This window comes from Leucopleurus acutus (genome assembly GCF_964270905.1).
Source record: "Leucopleurus acutus genome assembly, chromosome: 3".
Taxonomy (NCBI): Eukaryota; Metazoa; Chordata; class Mammalia; order Artiodactyla; family Delphinidae; genus Leucopleurus; species Leucopleurus acutus.
In genome coordinates, this window is record NC_139145.1 from 116,104,958 (window position 1) to 116,120,835 (window position 15,878).

The 15,878-nt window shown below is 39.5% G+C and overlaps 1 protein-coding gene across 2 annotated transcripts in view; it reads right to left on the reverse strand.

Moving 5' to 3' along the window:
• The window catches only part of IQGAP2 (IQ motif containing GTPase activating protein 2), a 293,537-nt gene that overhangs the window by 115,169 nt on the left and 162,490 nt on the right, over window positions 1-15,878 (reverse strand). For both annotated transcript variants that reach the window (XM_082837226.1, XM_082837225.1), the window contains exons 6-9: window positions 8,092-8,159; window positions 7,651-7,764; window positions 6,897-7,075; window positions 4,583-4,670 (exon numbers count right to left, since the gene is read on the reverse strand). In XM_082837226.1, coding sequence (XP_082693352.1) covers window positions 4,583-4,670; window positions 6,897-7,075; window positions 7,651-7,764; window positions 8,092-8,159 — 449 coding nt within the window. The remainder of the gene's footprint in view (window positions 1-4,582; window positions 4,671-6,896; window positions 7,076-7,650; window positions 7,765-8,091; window positions 8,160-15,878) is intronic.

The window sequence follows — 15,878 nt, forward strand, 5'->3', positions numbered from 1 at the left end:
GTTCTTTCATTTGGAACATTTTCCTCACCTTCTTTGACTTTCTGTGTTTGTCTCTATGAATTAGGCAAAACAGGTACCTCTCCTGGTCTTCAAGGTGTGCCCTTATGTAGGAGTGCTTCTATGCAGTCTGTATATGTTGAAGCCAGAGTTAGATTAGGGGGCATGCTGGTGCAGCCTCGGTAGGCTGGACAGAACACCAGGCACTTTTCAATATGCTGTTTCTGTGCTGGCACTCAGAGAGAGTAAGTATATGCATGAACCCTTTAAGAGGGCGTCTGGGTTTCCAACAGCCCTCTGGCTCTCCTGGTAGTAAGCCCCACTGGTTTTCAAAAAGCAGTTAAGTAGGCTCATCTTCCTGGTGCTGGTCCCCAAGGCTGGAGTGCCCAATGTGGGGCTTGACCCCTATCACAAACATAGGGAGGACCTCCATGTTTGTGACCTTCCTTTCCGCCTGTGGGTCACACACTGGGGGTATGGGCGCAGACTAGATCACTTCTCTTTCCCTCCTCGTCTTGATGTGGTTTTTCCCTTATATCCTTTTTTTTTTTTTTTTTGGTACGCGGGCCTCTCACCGTGTGGCCTCTCCCGTTGCGGAGCACAGGCTCCGGACGCGCAGGCTCAGTGGCCATGGCTCACGGGCCCAGCCGCTCCGTGGCATGTGGGATCTTCCCGGACCGGGGCACGAACCCGTGTCCCCTGCATCGGTAGGCGGATTCTCAACCACTGGGCCACCACCAGGGAAGCCCCCTTATATCCTTTTTTAAAAGATTTTATTTTATTGAACTATAACTGATTTACAATGTTGTGTTAGTTTCTGCTGTACAGCAAAGTAATTCAGTTATATATGTATGTATATATGTATACATACATATATATATATTCTTTTTCATATTCTTTTCCATTATGGTTTATTACAGGATACTGAATATAGTTCCCTGTGTTATACAGTAGGACCTTGTTGTTTATCCATTTTTCCTTTATATCCTTAATTTTATAAAAGCTGTTCTGCTAGTCCTCAGGTCATTCTCAGAGAGAGTTGTCCTATATGTTGTTGTAGTCTTGGTGTGTCCTTGGCAGGAAGTGAGCTCAGGGTCTTCCTACTCTGCCATCTTGATCCTGCCTACTCAAAATGTTTTATTGTACAAATTTAATGCCTTTTCCAACTTAACTAAGCACTTATCATACACAGTGGCCTTAACTTTTACAGTTGAAGGTCCACCAGCAAAATTAGCACAGATGTTTTTCCTTCTTCACAATGTCACAGAAGATTCATTCTTACTGTAGATCTTAGCAACTTCACCATACAATTTTTTTCTTTCTTTATTGAGAACTTTCACCTTTTCACTTAAAGAAAGCACTTTATAGCTTCTCTGGCATATCTGAATTGCTAGTATCACTACTCTTGAGCTTTTGGGCCATTATTAAGTAAAATAAGGGTGACTTGAACACAAGCACTATGGTACTAGACAATCTGGTAACTGAGATGGCCACTAAGTGACTAAAGGGCAGGATATACTGGACAAAGTGATGGTTCACATGCCAGGTGGAATGGTGCAAGATTTCGTCATGCTACTCAGAACAGCATGTAACTTAAAAGTTATGAATTATTTCTGGAATTCTCCATTTAATATTTTCAGACTGCAGTTGACTACAGGTAACTGAAATTGCAAACAACGAAACTGTGGATAAGGGGGAGACTACCGTATCATTTAACCTTAAAAAAAAAAAAAAGAAGGCCCCGATCACAGAAATGCCTTGGTTTACATCATCTGATCCAACCAGAAGCTCTGTGACGTCTCTACCAGTTATGATGTTCAGATTACAGAGACCCAAATTTTAGTGACCAAATGCAAGGTGCTTGGAACAGTAAATTCAGCATAGTTTCCAGAAAACAGAAATGGATTTGCTGACCAAATAGAAGAATGAGCAATGAACTCTGCCACCAGGCAATAGCAAACTGGACAGAACCAGCAGGACTTTGCCCTATAAAGAAGGCTTCAGGGTAGTAGAAATAACACAGACCCATAGATCTGTAGATCTTTTCCAGGATTAGTCTGTCTCCCTAATACATGACTAGACTACAGCTAAGATTATTCTAACCCTTTTTAACAGAGGACAATTTATCTTCTCTAACTATATTCACAAGGAGCTATGCTCCATAACTTTTCTACTGAGACACATCATTTAATAGCAGGAAATACAACTAATGCAAGCTTTCATGCCACACCCCAGAAAATTTACACTTTTAGAATAAGTTAGAATAAGACCCTAAGGACCCAAACCCTTTTTTCTATTCTTAGAACTAGTATGATAAATGAAAGAATTCCAGAAAGGAAGGTCAGCGGTTGTTTGTCATGTTTGCTGCTCTGTTAAAGCTATCCAAGGCCTTGCAGTTGTGTCTCTGATTACTCTGAATAGGATCTTGCTTCACCTTTGAAAACTCTATTATATGAGTTTGGAAAACTGGATGGTAAAATATTACGAGAAAAATTATATCCTTTAAAACACTCTTAAGGAACCATTTCTTCTAAAAAAATAAAGTAAGCTTAACCACTCTTTTACACTCTGCATTTAACAAAATTTCAAGCCCTAATCTTAACAGAATATATATAGTGAATGAAATGCATGTACCAAACCCCAAAGTTAAATGATTGCAGTTCAAACAAACCTGAAGCCCCTGACAACAGATTTCGTGATATTACCATTGAAGTTTTCACTTCTGTCATTACCATGGCTGCTACAAGTGTAGACACCTTAACATTTTAATACAGTAAGCTCTATGGTTGGGGAAAAGCTCGTCAAGTAGTTACACTGACATATTTTAAAGCATACAATTGTCTCATTGTCATGTCACTGGCTAAAATATGCTTTAGAGGATTTTTTTCAAGACTATTTTTAGTATTACTGGACCATAAATTTTCCAATGGGGAGAGATCAAAACCTTCAGAATAATCATGTTCTAAGCATGTAAAGCCATTAAACACTGCAATGCCCTTCATATTTTAGCTGGTTATGCATTAGGGCAGATCATCTGATGACTCTTACTTAAAAGTGGAAAAAAAAAAGTATAGTCTTTTTGGCATCAAATTTGTGGTCAGGAAATTATGTCATTTAGTAGAGTATTGAAACAGTTATATAAGGCATTTTATTTAACATGAAAAAGAAATCGATTTTAGTGGTTATAAACATTTCAAAAACAAAGGCTGGCACAAAGCTATGGAACCATTTCCCCACTAAGCTTATGAACCTCAGAGGTATTGCTCGCAATATTAGTTTCTTCCTGTAATTCATTTCTGCCAAGCATAATGAAATTCTCACTTTTCAAACAGAGCAGAAAGAGAAACTTGAAACTGTGCTTCATGTATCATCACCAACATGTTCAAAATTTAATAAGAATAAAAGAATAGGAACACACATCTCAAAACGTCATGTTCCCTTAAAAAAAAGTTATCCTAACGCTCTCCACAGTTGTAAATGGAGGTAAATTCTCAAACCACTCAGTTGTTAACTCCTAGACCTTTCTATCAATTTTCTCTGGGCCTCCTTGATCACTGTTTGAAGCCTTTAAAATATGTCTCTACCAGCAACTTAGGAGTGAACTCCTGGGTAACACCTATAGGTGTGCGTTTTCTTGAAGGTGGTAAGAGCCATAAAGAACATTCAAAGCTTATCTAGGAGGTTACGATGAGGGTTTAGGACTCCTGGAATTAGTGGACACCCCAGATTTAAACTTGGCAGACGGTTCAGATGTTTTATTAAATTACATGGGCTAATTGGTGTTTGATGTATTTGTTTTTTGGGTATATATGGGTTATTTAGGTTGACCTAGGGGACATAAATGCCAAAGAGAATTCCTTACTGCCTCAAGTAAAAATAAATTTTATTACAGAGAGGAAAAAGACTAATAAAGAAATTAATGTATCTAAACTTGCATATACTTATTTTAATTACCCAAGTTTTCTGTTCTTTATAGTCACACAACTAGGTACCAAGGAGAACTGTCCTGTGTGACGCCATAGAGTCTCAGGGATGCGGGATTCAAACCTGCCATGTGATTTATAGGCCTGTCAAGTCTTATTCACTTGCACCAAAGCTACAAAAGCTGTAAGAAAACAATTCTTACAAACTACAGACTAATGATTGGGAAGTAATAAAAAGCAGGGGTGTCAATAATAGCTTTTACGGTTCCAATCGAATGCCATAACATGATCATGGGCAAGGAATGACAATCCTTAACTCATAATCTTTACTAAATAACCTTTAAGATTAGCCCAATAAGGGACAGGTTCAAAATATGACATACACTGTACCTATGATGGAACAGGAAGGTACAGTCAAACTAGCTTCAAGATGCTTTGAGATACTTTGCATGGACTGGGGACAAGACAGCCAGAAAAGCTCCATGGAAAACTGGCAGATGGTAACACCAGAATTAAGAGCAACACTGACTGACTTTTAGTGGATTTTTCATCATATCAGGCATTTTTACAAGGATACAAGTTAAGAGTTTTGCTGAGATTTGGATAAGGAAAATTTGCATCTTCTAGAAGAATCCATTTCCTTTATATGATCCATTACTCACTGTTGACTTTATTGATATTGCCTTGGATTTCTGCTTGTGTCAGCAATTCTTCATATGCATCTCTTTCTTCTTCTGAAATACAGTTATTCTGCAAAACAAAGGCTTCATTGATTCCTGAAGTTAAATATTTCCAAAGCTCGATATTCAAAAGCAAAAACTTAAAGAGTGCTAAAAACCACTTGCTAATATTCATGTGAACTCAATACAAGCATTTAAGAGTGCCTGATCTGTGCAGGGCACTAGGGTTAGCTAAGCCGGCAAGGGTTACAAAGATGAACAACAGACCCAGTGACTCTCTGTAAAAGCCTAACTGTCTAATGTGCAAAACATTAGGTTGGACCACTTGATATTGCCATTTTTTTGTAGATCAAAACCAGATGATTATTGGCAATTTCATCTGATTCAGTCTAATAAAATCAAGAACACAAATAACAAATATACACAGCAGAACAAAATATATTCTAGGGAAGTACATACTTGGTTAGAAAGAAAACTTTAAGAAGAGACAACAGTTGAGGAGGGCCTGAAGAAGAGAGTAATAATATTCAAGGCGGAGAGGAGAGAGCAGGATGTAGACAACAGGATTTGGTCACAAAGGTGGGAAACTTGGCATGTCGGACTATAGCACAGAGTGTATGTCTAGGGTTAGCCAAAAAGATGGGGAGGTAGGTTGGGAATCCTGGAGCCTTTTAATGCCAACAGGAGGACCTGTACTTGCAGTAGGGAATCAGGGGAGGTTTCTGGTGGGATGACATCAGATCTGTAGCTAAAGATTAATTTTGCAACCTTAGCTCTGAGAGGGGGTGGCCTGGAGAATGATAGGAAGCAGTGGGGCCCATGGGGAAGGTGCTGAGACAGCCCTGAGACAAGGTCAGGAGGGGCAGGGCCAAGGCAAGGGTGGTGAAACTAGAAGGTAGGTGATGGAGGTCAGCCTGTCAAGAAAAGGCAGAAGACAGTGATGGATGGGACATGGGGGACATAAAAAGCAACAAGGTGGGAGTCATTCCAAAGGGAAGTCAGCAAGAGGCATGCACAGGAGAAAGGCAGGGTGAGGATGAGTACGCTTCTGATGTGGTTGGGGGCAAAGCCAGTGGGACACAGAGATGAAGGTATCTGGAGGAGCTTTAGTAGGGCCTGGTATCAAGCTGACAGCTGATTTCTTCAACAAGTGGATGAGCTCAACGGAGGAAGAACAGAGAGAGGAGTGATTCAATGACAGACTTGGAAGAATCCCTATATTTGGAGGGAGGAATAGGCAGAGACATTAAAAGACGCAGAAGAGAACCACAAGCATAGAAAGCAGGCGGGGCAGCGTGAGGCAAGTGTGCCAATGTTGGCAGAAGCCACCCACTGAGAAAAGGTTGGGATAAACGGGTTATTTTGGGTAATAGAGCTGAAGCTGATATGGCAAGAGTTGAAGGAGAGGAAAGTTGGCGAGGAAGTGGAATCTCGGAGTGCAACGTTTTTAATAAGACAGGAGGTGGGATATATGAAGTGAGGGTCAGTAGCCAGCTGCCTTGTTGAGGAGAGAAACCACTTCCTCAAATATGAGGGGAAACTATGGGGAAAATATGAGGAAAGCAGATTCAAAAACATCTTCTCTAAACGTCACCACACCCAATTATTAGCCTCTAGTAATAAATCTGAAGGTAAGTCGGCTAATACAAGGTTGGTGATACCCAACAAGGGAAGATCTTTATCTGCTGCTTCTACACCTTCTAGGTAAGTTTTCATCATGACCTTCCATCCTTATGACCTGTAATATTCATCATAAAAAGAAACCTAATTTCCTTATGGAGTGCATGGTCTTCTTTAACCCTTACATTTCACCCAAACCAATGGCCTGTGGCTAGAGAGACCACAGCCAGCAAATTTAAAAGTATCCCTTGCTGGGAGTTCCCTGCTGGCACGGTGGTTAAGAATCCACCTGCCAATGCAGGGGACACGGGTTCGATCCCTGGTCTGGGAAGATCCCACATGCTGCGGAGCTACTGAGCCCGTGTGCCACAACAACTGAGCCCACGTGCTGCAACTACTGAAGTCCACGTGCTCTAGGGCCTGCGTGCTGTTACTACTAAAGCCCGTGCTCCGCAACAAGAGAAGCCACTGCAACGAGAAGCCCGCGCACCGCAACAAAGAGTAGCCCCTACTTGTCACAACTAGAGAAAGTCCGCGTGCAGCAACGAAGACCCAACGCAGCCAAAAATAAATAAAATTAAAAAATAAAATCTCTTGTAACATTACAGCTTTTTCAAACTAGCAATGCATAACTATGCTTATTACTGTATTGATCACTCAGAATCTCATTGAATACCTTCAGCCTTGCATTTTCCTCTTTTCTCTTCTTGGCTTCCCAGAGTTCCTTCTGATATTCCTGTGCAAGGTTGTCATCCACTAAAGTCAAAACTGCATTTGGGTTTCTTAGTGTTATAATGGTCTGCTCGGTTATTCCTTTTTCAATAGCTTCATTAATGGCTATAACTGCAGCATGCACTGCAAAGTAAAGAGAAAAAAAGAACTTTATCAACAAAAGACAACATGGGCAGGTGTACTAGCCCTGCAGAACTTAAGCAGTTTTACTTTCTTTCTTGGGGCCCGATAAAGCATTCAAAAGAGAGACCTCAGACACATCACAGAGCATCCCTCTGACAACCTCCCCATCTGCCCATCTATCTTGGGTCCTGTCTCGGTGTCTGTTATGTAATGCCTATTCATTTATTCGACTTGCACTGGACGTCTAAAATGAATCAAGTACTATGGGTTGACATGGAAAGACTCACAGCAGTGAGTACCCTGCCACTGAAATTTAAGGACGCAGCAGAGAAATGTTCTGGAGAATGAAGACATTTCTCTAACGTCTTAAATCACATTACACAAGTGGATGTCTAGAGTCCAAAGTTAATTACTTGGTTATGTTCTGATGTGCTCAAATTAACCATCTATAATACATATAATAAAAAATTTTAGGGTGCTTATAATATCTTCTAAATATTCTATTTCTTATAACCAAAATCAAGAATAGGTTAAGTCTCACGTCATTGGCAAGTTTGAATTTTAAGTAGACTTACATGCAGCTTCATCCACGGACAGTTCATTAGCCAGAATACCACCTATTTTGCTGAAAGATGGCATCTGTATTCCGTATTTCTCAAGCTCCTTTCTCATATTACTGATTTCCTCCTCTGAAAAAGAACAACAATAAAAAAATCAATGAAAGCCACAGAGATGGAGGCAGGAATGAATATATTTGTGTTAAGAAATGTCTTCATCAAGAACATGGGGTCAGTTCTAAACAAGAAACTTAGGAAGAAACCAGCCTTGGGTTCTCATTTCACAAATGTGGGGAAACAGAAACCCTATAGAGTATAAACAAGATAAAAAGCAAGTTTTCTCCTCTGATCAATATAAGAAAAAAAAAAGGGAATCAATAATATCGAAATGAAAAAAAAATATTACTACATTTTCTTAATAACCATATTGTAAAAAATTATCAAGATAAGGAATAGTACCTGTGAAGTCTACTTTGCCCAACAAATCCTGGATCTGGGGTGCAATTCCTAGTTTGAACAGATACAAACTGAAAGAGAAACCATAAAACTGTCAGGAACTTTATCATGTAGATCTTAGAGCTAGAAATTACATAAATCTTAAGGGCTTTTTCAGTTGAGAAACACCGAAGAGATCATCTCATCTAATCCATTCATCTTACAGATGAGGAAACTGAGTCCCGAGGTAACACAGTCCCTAGTGGGACCAGGACTAGAAGCCCAGTCAATGTCCCAAAGACTGGTCCTCTGCAGTACACAGCACTTCCACAGGGCCAACTAACCTAATCACCCAGTTGTAGGGAGAAAAAGAAACACAATTAACACAAAACAGCAAGCAACAAACGCAGTAAACATTTCTTTGGATATTATCAACACATGATTTTAATTTGTTTAGAATATAGCTCAAATTATATTTTCCTTTTCATTCCTATATACGCCTCCAAGTACCATATAACCCTTGAGGAAACATTTGTCTTATACACTCTGAAACAGTAACTAGAGTAGCAAGACTACTGGTGGATGGAATGATGTTAAAGACAAACCATGATGTGGATATATTAATAAATGGAAGATGCAGAGCAAAGTGTACACATTTTTAAAAAATTCAATAGGAAGCAATGATGGTCCCCAACCAGCCTATAATTGGACGAAAGAAGCTGGAGTCTGACATCTAAATTCTACCAAAGAAGATGAAAAGATATGGTTATAGGACTTTTCACTTCATCACTGAGCCATAGTTTCTGATCCATATTTGTCTTAACCTTCCCAGCCCCCCAGATTAATTCTACAGCCCAACTAAAAAATTCTGTATTTACTTAATATCAGTTCTGACAGATTTATAACTTAGGAGATTTAATAAGAAGTTAGAATTACATATAACATATATGGGAAAATGAACAGAGAATGATTTTGATGGTTTGAAGTACTTCAAGACTCACTTCAGATGTTGATGTGAGATAGATCTTAGTTTATAAAATATAAAATTTCATTAAAGGAGCTGAAGATCAAGCCTTCTTAATGGAATGAAAACTCTTAAAATGAATGATTAATCAGTGTAAGCGGCATACACTGAAATTAAATTTTTTGACCATCTGTAAAAAATAATCACTTAGAAAAGCAATATGTGATCAAAGTTAAAAATTAGTGATCCATGGTTAAAAAAATACATTAGGAAATCATCACCTGGAGTTAAACACTAAATATTTTGATATAAATCCTTTTAATGTTGTTTCTAGAAATATCTATTCCATAAACTCATAGTATTCTATAATATGAATGTACTATAATTTACTTAACCAGTTGCTGAGCATTTAGATGGTCACTAATTACCCACTATAACAAATAATGTTGCAGTGAACCTACATATATAGATACACCTTTGTGCATATATCTTATTCATCACATAAATCCCTATAAACAAAATTGTCAAATTGAAAGGATATATGCACAAAGCTTTCAATCTATTTTATCAAATTGTGTTCTTGGAAAGAGATTATACTCATTTATTCTCTGTGAGTAAAGGATTAACAAAACCCCTTTCCCTTCTGCAATAGAAGGCGACGTTTAACTTTCTAGCTCTGTTCCCCCAAGAACGCAATAAAGCTATACTGACAACCATGCTACCAGGCACCATGGCTTAGGAGAAAAACAACCTCTGACTGGGAAATTTCATCTTGACTAGAAGGAATCATAAATAGGCTTTATACATTGCAGGTGTTCCTAAGTTCAGTGACTCTTATAACTGGCACACTTCTCGCAGGAAACTTGGAAGCCACGCTATGGAGCTGTTGCAATAGATACTGGCTCCTGGGGACTGAGGCTTACAGCCAGGGAGCCTTCTGCAACTACCAATATGAGTCTCACTCCTTCTCACCCAAGTTATCACCTGGGGTACCAAAGAGAACAGCTTCTAGATGGCTGTGTGCACAACTACATGGGGTGTTGGGAAGCCTCCCACTGAAGAGCAAATACTTGATGCTGTCCTGCTGGCAGGTTGCATTTCCTGGCTGGCTCTATCCTTCTGAGCATCTGCTAACCAACGTGACATAAGGCAGGCAGTCATGAGAGTCTGAATGTTTAATTGAACCTAAGACCCAGGTGATGGGCATGGCCCCATTCTACCACCAATCCATGAAAACGCCATTTTCTGTGTCCCCTTAACAGCACCCGACTCTATCAATGAAAACCTTACCTATCGGTAGCCAAAAAATGTCATTTAAGTCTACATTACATTTTGTTCATTGTGAGGGTAAGCATTTTTCATTCTCGTATTTGGCCATTTCCATTTCTTCCAGGAAATGCATATTAATGAATTTTTGAATTTTCAAGATTGTTTTCTGGGGGGATTTACCTTTCTCTGGTTTTCCCCTCTTTTCCCTCAAAACCACAACCAAAGGACAATGAACAAATGACATTTTAAACATACGGTAATTTTAATTTTACTACTAAATTCCAATATGATATTCATATCTTATTCACAAGGGAAAAACATATTAGACTCTGAAAGTCATTCAATGTGAAACAGACATTATGTATTCATCATTCAAAGCTAGAAAGACAGGATACATTCTTTAGTTTATTTTTATTTTTTTAAAAATTTATTTTATTTTTGGCTGCATTGGGTCTTCGTTGCTGCATGCAGGCTTTCTCTAGTTGTGACAAGTGGGGGCCACTCTTCGTTGTGGTGTGCGGGCTTCTCATTGCGGTGGCTTCTCTTGTTGTGGAGCATGGGCTCTAGGCGCACAGGCTTCAGTAGTTGTGGCTCGTGGGCTCTAGAGCGCAGGCTCAGTAGTTGTGGCGAATGGGTTGAGTTGCTCTGTGGCATGTTGGATCTTCCTGGACCAGGTCTCGAACCCATGTCCCCTGCCTTGGCAGGCGGATTCTTAACCACTGCGCCACCAGGGAAGCCCCCATTCCTTAGTTCAAATTCTAGGTCTTTAGAGACTGTCAAGGATATAAACCTATACAGCCGCTAAAGACTTTACTACCAAAGGTTCATGCCAAACAAGTCACTGTAATTAAAACTAGTATGCTGACATTTCCAAGACCATAATATTTTATGAACCAATTCACTATTTATCACATGGGAAAAATATTCCAGGTAAAAGGGAGCTCATGTCATGTGGAACAAATAAAATGTCAAGCTAGTCACACGTTCCTTTCTAGTAACAGGAAGAACAAAATTCAACAGAATTAAACAGACAGGTATGGCAAAGCTACAAAAGAATTCTAGGAAAATAAAATCAAGCCATACTTGAAAAAATAAAAATAGATCCATAAATTAACAAAAATGTATCATTTTATTACTTCCATTCTTTCACAGTACCTGTAGTTTGTAGTTTCTTCTTCCCTTTTACAACTAAATTAAAAACAACAACTGAACTGACAAAAAATAAATAAAAATAATTCAGTGGGAAAAACTTTGAAAATGCAACAGTAAAATTTAACTAGGGGACACCCATAAAATGTCTTCTAACAAATTTTATATATGTGTGTATTTATGATGTGTATTGCATTAATATTCTGCTAGCTTTAACATACTTTAAACTTCTATTCTTGCATCAAAGCCTAAGCTAATGAATACTTACTATCCTTAATATATTTCTACTTCTATTTCCCCACCTATGTAATGTTGAGATAATCTAGAATTTTAGATGCATTTTTTAAAAATAAATTTATTTATTTTATTTATTTATTTTTGGCTGCGTTGGGTCTTCATTGCTGCACGTGGGCTTTCTCTAGTTGCAGCGAACAGGGGCTACTCTTCGTTGCGGTGCGCGGGCTTCTCACTGTGGTGGCTTCTCTTGTGGCAGAGCACGGGCTCTAGGCACGTGGGCTTCAGTAGTTGTGGCACGCAAGCTCAGTAGTTGTGGCTCACAGGCTCTAGAGCGCAGGCTCAGTAGTTGTGGTACACGGGCTTAGTTGCTCCGTGGCATGTGGGATCTTCCCGGACCAGGGCTCAAACCCGTGTTCCCTGCATTGGCAGGTGGATTCTCAACCACTGCACCACCAGGTAAGTCCCCTAGATGTATTTTTAAATTTTCATATTATGCACCAAAAGTTTAGATAACTAAATTTTATTAGTTTCTTTTCTAAATTAATCTACATCCAATTTTCCTCTTTCTTAGTTTTATCTTTGGTTTTGCTATGTCTAAGCATATTTGCTAAATAGATGAAATGAATGACTCACTAAGTGTACATATTTTACTAGTTTCATTTGTTCCTTGGGTGTTGGTTCTGTTTGTTGAATGTAATTCCTCTTTCATAGCGTTGGTTTCCTTCAAATGTCTGGTATTTCCTGATTTGGGGAAGTCTTAAGGTTTGACTTATTGCTTGTCACTGTTGATTGCAGGTCCCCATGACAGAAGCCAGCCTTAGGGAGACAGTAGGGGAACAACGGGGCTGATGCCCAGAGGGTGCCCAGTGTCTTGTCTTCTTAGATTGGGGTTCCCTGTGTCTTCCTGCAGTCATTAGCTACCTTGGGTACTCGTGTGCTACCCTGCCATCAGCCACTACACTTGCTGCCTTAGGGAAGGAGCAGAGGGCTCAGCGGGTCTAAGCCCAGTTCTGCTAGCTTAGGGGCTCTCCTTTTCCATCTCTGCTTGGAGCAAACCCCACAGCAGCTCTGAGCTCTGCTGCAATGGCTCAGTGGTTTCTGGGCTGTGGTCTTCTGTCTTATTTCTCAGTCAATCCAAACCTATCTGTTTGCTTTCTGTCAAGGGTTATCTAATTTTCTGATCAATGGATAGCATTCTTTCTTACTGCAGATGATTTAAAAAAACAAAACAAAATAAAACCTACTACTTTAGCCATTTCATGTCAGTTTTGTAAAGAGAAAGACAATCATGCTCAAATATCTTGACAAAACTGTTTCCACCGCATCTCCTTTGTTTGCCCGGTCATTCATTTAATTATTAGTTATGGAATATCTACTGTACAAAAAATATTTTACTCTACTGTGCTGTCCCTAAAATAAAGGTATTTAGTCTTCCACAAAACATAGGTTTGTTGGTAATATGAACTAACTTAATTACACTAACAAAAGTGTTAATGTTCCCCTATGGTACTAAAGAAATTAGAAGACTATTTCTGATTATACATTTTACTTCTCCACTGTATGCTGTATAATTGTATGCTGTATCATGTAAATCTCACAATAAGCAAACATCCTGGTTTAACTAAAAGTTACCACAAGGTGGAGCTGAGAAGTTAGTTACCTTTTGAATAGAAAAACTGAGTGAGATTTATCTCAAATGAGCTTTTCCTAAGCTAGTCAGGATCAGGTAGAAATCTCATTTGCCTTTACACAGTTTCATCAAAAATGTTTTTTTAAATGTTAATGTGTATTTTTTATTTGGCTTAAGATCTCAACATTTACTTTATCTCTGAGGTTGAAGTTCGAAAAGATGACTTTTCATAGTGTGGGACTTATATACCGAATCTGTGTGGGAGGTGCTTCCAAGCAAGTTAGTCTAAGGGGCAAATGTTTACTTAGGAAACTGAACTTATTCAGTATTCCCATGATGAAAAGAACCAGCAATAGCAGCCCACTCCTTCCCAAGCATTTAAATTCAAATGAGGGAATTCATTACCTGAAGTATATAGGAAATCCAGAATCTTAGTCGTAAAAATAAAAAAGAAGCCTGCCCAATCACCAATTTCTTGGAGCTCTTCAACGCTGAATTTATTAAGCAGCTTTAGTGCCTAATGGGCAACACAAAGAAGCTGACAGCATTCTAAAGGAAGCTGAGGAATTAATGTCACCATTGCTTCCCATGTATAAGAAAGCACTTGGTGTGAAATAGCTAGCTTTTTATCACACTAAAGGTACAGTACATTTGTGTTGCTGAGAGAGGCCAGTTACAGAGGGGTTGCCCTAAGGCAGCAAAAGCCTCACTGGCCCATGTGCTCCCATTTGTACTGATAATATCAGTTCAAGTACGGGAAGCAATAAAGAAAGTAAAACACACACACACACACAAACCTATTAGAGTTTTTTTCTACTACTTTCAATATATACATTAAGAGGTGCTACAGTAATAAAATACAAACTTAAAAGGCAGAGGCTGAATTTATTTCAGCTTTTCTGGAGCACATCACACGTAGTTCATTTTATGCTATAACATGGGAGATGAATGTTTGTAAATCAAAGCCTCATGGCTCACCAGAAAGAAGACGGAACTGGAGTCAAGCCCTGTATCCTGGCCACAGACTGGCAATATCTCGATGTGTGACTCTGCGCAAGTCACATAACCTAAGCCTTCAGTTCTCTCATCTGTGAAATGAAGGATCTGGACTCAACATCCCAAGGTCCCTCCAGTTCTGAAGTTCTGGGATTCTTCCTTTATAAATATCCTAAATATAACAGCTTAGAGACCTGTGCTGAAGTTCAAGTATGATGCCACTGTTCTTTTCATTTTCTGAGTAGTCTGGAAATATTGGACTCTCTTTGGAGGCCAATGACTGGCTGCCTCAGTAACAGTGCAGGTTCTGGGGCCACACAGCCTGGGTGTGAATCCCAACTCTGCCACTAGCTGTGTGACCTTGGCCAGACACTCTGTGCCTCAACTGCTGTGGTTATAAAATGAGACTAATAGCAGTGTGAACAGAAAAGGTATGTCGTGAGAATTAAATGAGATTATACCCGTAAAGTACTTGGAACAGTGTCAGGCACGTAATTAAAAGCCCAGTAAGTGTTAGTCTTTGTTTTTATTATTGCTATTATCCTGGTACTTAAGTCTTCATACAAACCACTTATTAATAACCTACCACACTGGTTTCCCCACTTTCAACACTAAGAATCTTTTACTATTTCCCCTTACTGACTCCATGTTTTAAATGGTTTTACCCACAGGACAAAATTGTGTTTCCATCTTACAGTCACATGTGTCCCTATTAACATCATGTCAAAATCCAGCATTCTATACCTAACTTTCAATAAAAAGTACAGGGAATCTTGAGGCAGTCTTATCATAGAAAAATAAGTTCAGTTAAACCAACTGAAAGGTTAAAAACACAAACTCCAGAGACTTCAAGTTGGAATCAATGGTGCATGTGCTGTGTTAGGTGACAAGACATGGTTTACAGCCTCAAACAGCTTAGAATTTAGTAGGATGGAAAGGTAGAGCCATAATACTAAATTGGGATAGGAAGAGGGAGAGAGAAGATGGTACAAACAGTGAATTTTGAACGATATGGCAGGTGCAGCTGCCCTCCCTCACCTTAATCCCAAACCCTGCCACCTCTAGATCTCCCTCCTGAGAAAACAGGATTACAGTCTGTCCTTGGGGTTAAGGAACTATCTCGAGGAAGCTATTCATAAAGGCAAATATGTTCTCTGTCCGAGATGCAAGCAATCTGGTATAAGGCATCAATTGGTTTCTTAACAGGAAAAGGGTCCCAAGGGAAGGGAGTATAGGACAAGAAAACATATGCATTAACTTTGTACCTGAGGAACAGGTTCAAAGGCAACCTGGTTAGCAAAGCAGCCACCTGACCTTGTGGGAGACCTGGTAGACAAGGCCTTCTTCACAAAACAGTCAGGGTACTCGGAACAGCTGGCCAACCAGAAGTGCAGCTGCCACCGCCATTTTCACAAATTCAAGCCTCGAAGGTGTGCTATTTGGGTATCTTCACTGCATTTGAAAACATGACCGCTGGACAGCAGCCACATAATCTGTAGCAGGAACAGTCATCCTTACCCAGAGGGGAGGCAGGCATGCCTTTACCTTGTTGCTGTCAGTGTAGCA